General features: G+C 42.2%; 1 protein-coding gene across 6 annotated transcripts in view; it reads left to right on the top strand.

The window, feature by feature from the left end:
* The first annotated feature begins 4,641 nt into the window (after positions 1–4,641).
* The window catches only part of DGUOK (deoxyguanosine kinase), a 31,039-nt gene continuing 24,627 nt past the window's right edge, over positions 4,642–11,053 (top strand). For 5 of the 6 annotated variants that reach the window (XM_069494221.1, XM_069494220.1, XM_069494223.1 and 2 more), the window contains exon 1: positions 4,642–4,814. In XM_069494221.1, the coding sequence (XP_069350322.1) occupies positions 4,770–4,814 (45 nt within the window). In that variant the 5' untranslated portion in view covers positions 4,642–4,769. The other variant, XM_069494224.1, reaches the window with a different exon arrangement.

Here is an 11,053-nt window from a genome sequence, read left to right as displayed (position 1 = left end):
GTTTGGTTATCTGCTGATAGAGAGAGGGACAGTGGCTTGAGAAGAGTGGAAATCCAACAGAAAGTCAGTTAAAGATAAACAGAAACAATGTCCCAGGCACTGAGGGCCAATGGAGGCAGCTGTTACTTATTATTTTGCATGTAATATCTATTGGGTGGTAACTGAGTGGCAGGTACTGCTAGCAAATTCTCCGTCTTAGTCCTCACCCCCAGGCCACTGGGATCCAGAGCCCACACTCTTAAGTTAGCCCACCTCCCTATATGCCTTCCTTTATGATTAGGTATACCAGTTAACAGTTCCCTCAGGGGAGCAGGGCCACTCTGGGCATTACGGGAACAAGGGATTTATTATAGGAATGAGACTTTACCCAAATGTGAGAGGAGCTGGGGAAGTCAAGGTGGGATAATCAGAGAGGTTTCACTAGTGCATGGAGAACTAGCTGCCATCTATGTGCCGGGCATGTCTGTCTGTCACAGCATCTGACTACGGAGATCTCCCCAGAGGAGTGGCTGATGCTCCCATTTTGGCTTCCAAATCTCACACCAGGGCCTCATTTTGCTAACTCTAACTCAGAGCCTTGTTGGCAGGGCATTCTGGAAACATACTTCCCAGCTTAACCAAATCAATTTAGCACAATCAACTTAGTGAATTAGAAAAGCTTTGAAATAGATAAAGATATAGCTGGCCAAAAGTTCAAGCAACAGAAGAAAGTCTGCATTACATTTTTTGTATGTTTATTTCCCATTTTTGATGGCGGCATGGCATTTTATGTAATATGGGTCAGTATTTCATTTATCACAGTAGTATAACATCTACAAACACTTGAAAAATAGTAAGTCCTTCTGAGCGGCACTCCAAGGACTAAGCAGAATGTATGGTAGAGGCTCAGCGAATACTGGATGAATGAATGCATGATGAATGACTAGAGTTTCTGCAGCAACATCAGCTCTTACTGCTAAACTACAGCAGAGATTAGTTTTGCCTGTTCTTTGTATAAATGGAATCATATAGTAAGTACTTCTTTCATTTAACATAAGATCTGTGAGATTAATATGGGTTGTATTAAATATGTAGTAATTGTAGTTCATTCATTCTCATTGCTATATAGTATTCCACCATGCCACTATACCACAATTCATTCTACTATTGATGGACATTTGGCAGTTTCTAGATTTGAACCATAATGAATAGTGTTGCAATGAACATTGCATGTCTTTTGGTAAATGAAAGTATATATTTCTCTTGCATGTATACCTAGGAGTGGAACTGCTGTGTGATAAGTTATTATGTATGCTCAGCTTTAGTAGATATTCCAAAATAGTAGATGGTTCCACAGTGTTTGATTGTTCCAATTGACACTGCCCCCATCAATGACTGAGAGTTCTGGTTGTCCCACATTCTTACCAACAGTTCATAGTCAGCTTTTTTCATTTTATCCATTCTGTTGTGTGTAATGGTGCCCTACTATAGTTTTAATTTACATTTTCCTGATGATTAATGAAGTTGAACATCTTCTTGGCCATTTCAGTATCCTCTATTTGAAGGACCCGTTCCAGTCTTGTACCCATTTTTCTATTGGTTGTCTTTCACTTGTCTTTTTCTTTAACTATTCTGGATATTAGTCCTTAGTGAATATTTTCTCTCACTCTGTGGCTTGCTTCTAAAAGTGTTTTTTAATTTTTCTGATGTATAAAGTAAGAAATCAAAATATCTTTTGCCTAAATTGCCTGTCAGTAATCCTACTATCATTAGTAATAATCTTTCTATCCCCCTTTATTTATTTATGTTTGTTCTATTGTGTTATATTTTCTTGGTCCCAATTCCAAATTCCCAGGAGAGAGAATTTGATTGGCCCAGCTGTGGACAGGTATCTAACCTAGGTTCAATCAGCTCTGGCCAAGGGAGAGGGTCTCATGGACAAACATACATGTTGGGGCCCCATCTCTTACATGAGGAAGGGCAATTAAAGAGATCACGATGAGAAAGGAAGTCATTCAAAAAGGTGGTGATCAGTTCCTCCTACAAGTGGTCAACAGGCCATTTTCATTATCCTGGTTCAGGTGCTGGCCAGAAGACAGAAAGTAATAGCATATTAGGGAGCAGAATTACCTCCCACTTACCTGGCAGAATGAGGCCATTTCCTGCTTCTCGGGGGTTGTCAGATACTTCTAGGTATACATGCAAGACAAATGCATGCTTTTGTTTAGCAAAAGACATGCAATGTTCTAATATCCAGAAAATATATGTGTTTAACATACTAATATCCAGAACATGCAATGTTCATTGCAACACCATTCATTATGGTTCAAATCTAGAAACTGCCAAATGTCCATCAATAGTAGAATGAATAAAATACATTGTGGTATAGTGGCATAGTGGAATACTATATAGCAATGAGAATAAATGAACTACAACTATTACATACAACCTGTATTATCTCACAGATCTTATGTTAAATGAAAGAAGTACTTACTGTATGATTCCATTTATACAAAGAACAGGCAAAACAAATCTCTGCTGTTAGAAATCAGGCTAGTGGTTATCCTTGAAGGATAGTAACTGGCAGGGGCTTCAGGGTTTCTGGGGATGCTGGTAATGCTCTATTTCTTGATCTGAATTCAGGTAACATGGGAGTATTCAGTTTGAGAAAATTTCATTGAACTGTATTCTTACAATAAATCCTTTTTTCCTCACTACATATTATACTTCACAGTAAAGTTTTTAAAAATAATAACTTTTAGGAGCAGGTTAATGTCTGCCTGCACCTAAACCTACAGACAACTTCCTTATTTAACCTTCACAATAACCCTGAGGCAGCAGGACCCTGCGGACAAAGAGACTTATTTGTTTGTTTGTTATTTATCTTATTTTTTAGAGATAAGGTCTCACTCTGTCACCCAGGCTGGAGTGCAGTGGTGGGATCATAGCTCACTTCAGCCTCTAACTCCTGGGCTCAAGCGATTCTTCTGCCTCAGCCTGCTGAGTACCTGGGACTGTAGGTGCACACCACCTAGCCCGGGTAATCAAACTCTTATAGATGAATATTTTCCAAGCCTGAATTTACACAGGCATGAAAATGTAAGCAGTATTTTTCACACAGAGGTGGCAGTAGGAGTGGGGATGGGAATGGGACACACTTTAGCTACCCTGGACAGCCATTAGTGCCCCATCAAGGTGATCCTAAACAAATTTTCAATCTGTTTTAAAAAAGAATGCGCTTAATGTACAAACATGAGTTCAACCATCCCGTATAAACATCAGTATAAGAAAAAGGGCCTGTGCTTTCTATGCAAATAGCTTCAAGACAGGTGTCCCAGACACTGTTTCCTCCCAGCCCCCTTGCAATCAGATCTCTGTCTTCTAAAACTTCCCACACCTAAGAATGCTGGTTTGGCCTGTGGACTCCTGGTTGGACTCTTGTAATTTAAGCGATAGGAACTGGAAGTACTCTCTGACATTTCATAAATCATTACTTCTGAGGTTGTTATCACCATGGGGTGTGGCCCATGACAAAAACCAGTCGGGCCTCACCTGGTGGCAGCAGCTCAGGTCCCTGCCCTTCCACAGAGCCCACTTCTCAGCCCACAGCAAGTCTCCACCCTGGTTCTTCTCATCCTTTTTCAAATCTCATTCTGAATCCCTCACCCACGTGTGCCCCCCACATCACCCACCTGCCACTGTTCACACTCACAGAACCCAATCTACATTCCTGAGCCTCCATCACTTTATTCTGATGAGATTTTAGGCTATTTTGCAAATCGGCTGAGCGAAACTTATTTATTCAAGAAATAAAATAAGAGATGGGGTGTAATTGGTGAGCTAATTTGTTAATTTATTCAATAATGCGCCAGCATTGTGCTGGGAGTTAAAGGGAATGGGGAAAAGATAATTTGTGTAAATTATCGGTCATTTTCCTACTATAAACTCTCCATGTTCTTCCTGTATTAGAATAAAAACCAGACAACACACACCTGGGAAAAGAGAAACCTCTTTTAAAGCTACAATTTTTTTTTTTTTTTTTAGACAGAGTCTTACTCTGTTGCCCGGACTACAGTGTCGTGGTATCAGCCTAGCTCACAGCAACCTCAAACTCCTGAGCTCAAGCAATCCTTCTGCCTCAGCCTCCGGAGTAGCTGGGACTACAGACATGTAGTCGGCTCATTTTTTCTATATATATTTTTAGTTGTCCATATAATTTCTTTCTATTTTTAGTAGAGACGGGGGTCTCGCTCTTGCTCAGGCTGGTCTTGAACTCCTGACCTCAAGCGATGCTCCCGCCTCGGCCTCCCTGAGGGCTAGGATTACAGGCGTGAGCGACCACACCCGGCTTAATTTACTTTAAAGTTAACAAAAAGCGAAGGTGAAAGGATGGTAGAGGTATGTTTCTTTTAAAATGCTGTTTGTCCGACGAACAAAAGCGGAGCAGCCAGTCCCACGGCAGTAACTCCAGTTATCAGCAAACTCTGCCGCACCACGCAAGACTCCCTTCTCGCAACTCTTCTCTACAAACATCGCGAGAACAATGCCGTCCTTTGGGCCCCTCCCTCCCAGGCCGTTCAACACCACCCACTTCCTGCCTGGCGATCTGCTGACGTCAGAGACGCGCTGGAATGCAGTACCTAGGGCGGAAGTGCTCTCGGCGGAAGTGATCGCTGTGCGACTCGTGGGTGGGATGGCGGCGGGCCGACTCTTTCTAAGTCGGCTTCGAGGACTCCTCAGTTCCATGGCCCAGAGCCCACTCGAGGGCGCTCCCTCCTGCAGGGGCCTGCATGCGGGGCGCGGGCCCCGAAGGCTCTCCATCGAAGGCAACATTGGTAAGGGCCAGAAAGTGGCTGCCACGCCTTGGCCTCGGCCACATAGGTGACTGAGAGGCTGGGAAAAGGAGCTGGGCCCGAATCCTCCCCTCGCCCCCCTATCTGATGCTGCTGGCCGGCTTGTTCTAAGATGCCAGGGCCTTTCCCCTCCCAAACTGCACTTTGGGTCTTTGCCTCTTTGATTTTTAGGACGTCGGTCCCTCAGTACCCGCCCACAAGGACACATTTGTTGGGGCATAAAAGCCACGCAGTCAGTAGATATGACAAGAATTTTACTAACTTGTTCTAATAGATCTAAATGGATACAATAAGCAGGGTGCAATTTCTTTGTTCTCCTAAGATAGGGTTGCCAGATTTAGCAGAATTTTTTTTTAATTTTAAATGCCCAGTTAAAATAGAATTTAAGATAACAAATAATTTGTGGTGTGTGTCCGATGCAATATTTAGGACCTACACTGAAAAAAAGAAATCATTGTCTAAAGTTCAAATGTAACCGGATGTCCTGTATTTTATCTGGCAACCCTATTCTGAAAGAGTTCCTAATGTCATACAAATACCACTTTCACTATTTTTTCCATGTCTCTGTGCTAGTTGCACTATAATTTCTTACGGTTTTTCTTAGGAAGAACTCACTTTTTTTTTTTAGGAGACGAGTGAGGAGGGGGAGTTCAATTTCTTTTTTCTTTTCTTTTTTTTTTTTTCTTAAGACAGAGTCTCTGTTGCCCTGAGTAGAGTGCAGTGGCATCATTGATAGCTCACTGCAGCCTCAAACTCCTGATCTCAAGCAATCCTCCTGCCTCAGCCTCCCAAGTAGCCAGGACTACAGGCGCATTGATGCCTGCCTAGTTTTTCTTTTTTTCTTTCTTTTTTTTTTTTTTAAAAGACTAGTCAAGTACAAGTAGTGAGAAGGGGGAAAGTAGTAGAACAAGGAGTTCAATCTGTGACTGACTGTGATCAAGTGAGATAACTCACTACTTTTGGACCAGCCTAGTTTTTCTGTTTTTAGTAGAAACAGGGTCTCGCTTTTGCTCAGGCTGGTCTCAAACTCCTGACTTCAAGCAATCCTCCTGCCTTGGCTTCCCAGAGTGCTAGGATTACAGGCAGGCCTTAGCCATGCGCCCAGCTGGAACTCACTTTTGAAACTTAAATATTTGGTTTTTTGTTTTTTTTTTAAAGACAGAGTCTCACTCTTGCCCAGGCTAGAGTGCCGTGGCATCAGCCTAGCTCACAGCAACCTCAAACTCCTGGGCTCAAGCAATTCTTCTGCCTCAGCCTCCCGAGTAGCTGGGACTACAAGCATGCACCACCACGCCCTGCTAATTTTTTCTGTATATTTTTAGTTGTCCAGCTAATTTCTTTCTATTTTTTTAGTAGAGATGAGGTCTGACTCTTGCTCAGGCTGGTCTCGAACTCCTGAGCTCAAATGATTCACCCGCCTCAGCCTCTGAGAGTGCTAGGATTACAGACGTGAGCCACCGCGCCCGGCCAACATTTGTACTAAATTAAAAATAATTGTGCTACAAGAGTAGAGACCCAGTATCTTAAATAAAAAGTAATCAAAAAGCAAAATGAAGACAAGACATTTCAATTTAATGTTACTAAATTCTGACACGATACTTTTACCTACTAAGGCACTGGGCTTTAAAAGGGGATTAGCAAGTGTTGAGAACTGAAGACATTCTAGCAGCAAACTGAGAATTTCTCATTTTATTCATTCAACAAGTCACCGTTTGAGCCACTTGTGTGTGCCAGTACTGTTCTTGGCCCTGAGGATACAGCTGTGAACAGAATCTAATAGGGAGAGAGAAAATAAACAACATAAATTAATGTAAACGTTATGGTAGATAGTAATGAGTATGCTGGAGAAAAATCAGGGGTAAGGGACTGAGAGAAGTTGTTATTTAAAATAGGGTAGTCAAACAAGTCCTCATTGGGAAGGTGACATTTGAGCAAAAACCTGAAGAAGGTGAGAGAGTGAACCATGTGGGTACTGGGAACAGAATGTTACAAAACAATGAAGAGCAAGTAGAAAGGCCCTGAGGTGGAAAGTATGTTCGGGGAATAGGACCAAAGCCATTGTGGCTGGAGTCGAGTGAGCAAGGAAGGGAATGGAGGGAAATGAGGTCAGAAGGGTGAGGGGTGGCCAGATTTGTATAGGCCTTATCATGGGTTTTTCATCTCATTGAGATGGGAAGCCATTGGAAGGTTTGAGGAGTCAAGTGACATGGTTTTGCTTAGATTATAAAAAGGTCACTGTAGCTGATATGCTGAAAGTAGGAGGTGTTAGTTAGGAGGTTATCACAGTAATAAGTTTTGGTAAGTCAGACCATTGTGAAAGTGGTGAGAAGTGATTGGATTCTAGTTACATTTTAACTAGAATTTAGTTACATTTTAAGTAGAATTTAACAGTGGAAGTCAGGAGAAGTGATTGGGCTCTAGTTACATTTTAAGTAGGGCCAACTGGATTTTGTGACAGATTGAATGTGGAATGTAAAAGAAAGGGGTCAGTGATGACTCTAATTATTTTGGCTTGAGCAACTTGAAGATGGAGTTCCAATTTTCTTAAATGGAGAAGACTGAGAAGAACAGATTTGTGTGGCTCAAGATTTTGGTTTTAGGCATGTTGGTTTTTTATATGCCTATTAATGTCCAGGTGGAGGTGTTGAGTAGGCAGTTGGATATATGCGTCCTGAATTCAGAATCTCCCTAGACTGGAGCTATAAATGTAGATGGCATTTAAAGCCAGGAGACTGTAAGTGTTTGATGGAAAGGACTGAGCCCTGGGGCTTGCAGTTGTTCAGAGGTTGGGGAGATGGAAAGGAACCAGCAGAGGAGACTGAGCAGGAATGACCACTGAGGAGAAAAACAAAAGAAAACGATAACCTGAAAGCTAAGTGAAGATGTTCAGAGGGAAAGAATAATCAACTGTGTTATACTGTTTAAGTAAATGAAGGTCCTTGGTGAACTTGAATAGTTTTACGAGTGGTGGGAGTGAAAGCCTGATTGGTGTAGGTTCAAGGAGAATGGGAGTTGAGGAATTGGAGACAGTGGGTTAAGACAACTGTATGGAAGTTTTCTTAGAAAGGGGAGTCATGAGGTGGTAACTGAAATTAGAGGAGGGTTTGGGAATTTGAAAAAAAATGTTTTTGTGAGATGAATTAGAGCATGTTTGTAGGCTGATGGAAATGGCCTAGTATAAAAGGGGAAACTGGTGAGTCAGGAGAGAAGATAGAATTGCTGGAGTGATTTTTAAGTAAGCCAGAAAGGATGGGATCTATTGCCCAATTGGAAAGAGTTTAGCCTTGGCTAGGAGCACTGTTTATCCTTAGTAACAGGAGGGATGGCAAAACATAAGAGCACTAACTTAAGTGGGTATGATGGGAACTTGGGGAAGGTCTTTTGGTTGTGTCAGTTTTCACAGTGAAATAGGAAGAAAGGTCATCAGCTAAGAGGGAGTTCGAGGAGAGAGGAGAAGATGTGACATAGTCTAGTGAGTGAGCAAGAAAACTGTTGAGTTGCTGGGCAGCATTCAGGACCCACTTGAAGTTAGTGGTCATGAATTTAAAGCGAGACCAGTCACCATGGCTGTGTGTTTTTTCCCAGCCAAATCAGAAACATTGAAAGGAATGAGAAGGGAGGGGCCTGCTACTTGCCTGGTATTATTTAAAGATATTCTGTCCTGTGCTTTAAGAAACACACTCCTAAAGGGAGCTCTGTCCTCAGACCCCAGAGACCATGGTACTTAACAAAATAAGTACTTTGGATGTCATCAGGTGAAGTTTGAGCTCCCTCTCCATATTTTCTGACCTCTGCTTCCTAACCTAGCTAAATTTCTATGCTGCTTCCTTGCTTTCTCATGCAGCAGAGGTTTACTGAATCCCTACTGTGAGTCTACCCCCATGCTGAGCACAGCAGTGAATGGGATACAGCTCCTGTCCTTCAAGGAGCTCACAACCAAGTGGGAGAAACAAACTCTAAATATATAATTTCCATACTGTTTGATGAGATCCGTGATTGGGCATGGAAACTCAAAATCTCTGGGGTAGGAATTCCCAAGGGGAAGAAGAGGAAAAAGAGTATTCCAGGCACAGGAAATAACATTTGCCAAAGTGGTGAAAACTGAAAAAACACATGTAGTTTTAATAAAAGAGAAGTAGCTGGCTGCTGGAATTTTGGGGGCTTGTGAGAGGGTGGCAGAACAAGAGGTTGGAAAGGTCGGATTTGTGGTATATTGAAGAGCCTTATGGACCATGCTAGAAGTTTATCCTGTTGGCAGTGGAAGGCTGGTGAACACTTGAAGCCAACATGTACCATTACCAGATTAATTTTAAAAGGAAATTGGCTAGAATGAGTGAATTGAAAAAAGGCTCCACAAAGCAGGCACTTTCTTTGTGTGTCTTGTTTGCAGCAGTACCCATAGTGCCTTGCATCCATTTTTTGGATGAATGAAGAAAGGAATTGGAAAGGAGTTGTGTTATATAGACTAGTTTTGTGGCTGTTGTAGTAAGTGGAAGGAGGAAAGATGCAGGCATGAACAGAGAGAATGGAGGGACAGAGAAGAAGTGATGGTTTGAGAGATTTTGGAAGTAGAATTGACAAGACTTGGTGGCGACTTGGAGGTGAGGGATAATGAGAAGTTGAGGAGGATGACATTGAAATTTTATAATTTGGATGCTGACTCTAAAAGCTTGAGTATGGGAATAAAGAAAGAGGCTGTCTGGGGAGGTAAGAGAGATCTGTTTTGTACGAGGAGCCTGTGAGGCAGAGAGAGAGAGAGACACGCTGGAGATGGGAGCTGAGATTTCAAATGTGGAGCTGGACTGTTGGGGTAGTTGCTGAAGTGTTGGAAGTATAGTTGCCCAAGAAAAGGGTGATGCCCAGTGGACTGGGGGACCTTAATCTGACTCTTTTTACTTTCATCTCCCACCATTCTTCATCACCCCACACACCCTGATGACGCTCTCCAGACAGAATTAGTCACTGCCTCCTCTGTGGGCTGACATAACATTCTGTACCCACAACTGCTGCAGCACTTGAGTTCTGAGGTTGTTTTTACATTCAGCACTTTCCCTGGCTTGGAGCCACTCATCTTTGTGTTCATCTTTGTGTCACTGGCACCTAACCCCCTACCGGACCCCTTGTACTCATTCAGTGTTTACCAGATTGTTAAATCCTGTGTTGTGATATTCATGTGGAAGTTAGTCATTGGTACCCATAGAGGGAATATATTAAACTACTTTTTAAATCAAGAGTTATCCTTTTCTCACAAGTGGCATCCCCAAACAAACCAGAATGAGAGTACCTGTTCAGGAAACCTAAAGAGGGAAGGTGAACCCCTGTCCTGACTGAAGTTAGGTATGTGTAGAGGGGCTTTTCTTGTATTCTTTCTGTTCTGAGTCCTGCTATTCTGATCTTGAAGGTGCAGACAGCAGCATGTAAGGAAAGTGGATCAGTGAAGTAGCAACTAACGGCATCTAGCATGACTTGTGAAGCCATATGCAACGTGTGATTGAAAGTTAAAAGCTTGGTACCTAGAACCCCTGAAAATCTAAAAAACGAAATACCTAGCCTATCTTTTAAGACTACTCACCACTAAAATGTGTTATTATCTTCCAAAGCCAGTTATTTTATAATTACAAGCCCAAATTGAAGAAAGGATTGTTATATGAAATAATTTCAGTGAGTCATCTCAGACCATTCTCACTTTTTATTTTCAAAACGCAACCAGAGAAGAGGAAACTGTTTTACACTTTTTAGTCTAGAAACTTCCATAATAATATGTTTCCTCTAGCATTCAAAATTAATGATTTAACATCACTGGTATGTGTCTTTTCCTTTTATTGAGTAAAACAATTGGGCAAAGACTCCTGGGCAGGGGACGGTGGAAGCTGTTTATTTCAAACACTGTATAGTGGATTCCCTGTTTCTATGGTTCACTTCATTCCATCCATAATCTCTATTCTCAGTACCTGGCTAGTTACTCAGGATGCAAAGGGAATAAGGCTCAATCTGTGTCTTCAAAAAGCAAGCTCCCAGTCTAGCTATTAAGGGTGATGAGTGAACAAATAATTACAGTGTAATACTTTGGTAAACCAGAGCAGGCAGTAATTAACTCTGCCTAGGGATGAAGGGGAGCTGGAGAGAGCTCAAGGAGGCTTCACAGAGAAAGTGACATTGGAAGGATGAATCACCCGGTAGGCAGAGTAGAGGAAGAAGGCATGCCCAATCCGTGAGGGTCT

The sequence above is a fragment of the Eulemur rufifrons genome, chromosome 19, assembly GCF_041146395.1.
Source record: "Eulemur rufifrons isolate Redbay chromosome 19, OSU_ERuf_1, whole genome shotgun sequence".
NCBI lineage: Eukaryota > Metazoa > Chordata > Mammalia > Primates > Lemuridae > Eulemur > Eulemur rufifrons.
The sequence above is the reverse complement of the archived record's forward strand: the minus strand, read 5'-3'. Positions and strand labels throughout refer to the sequence as shown.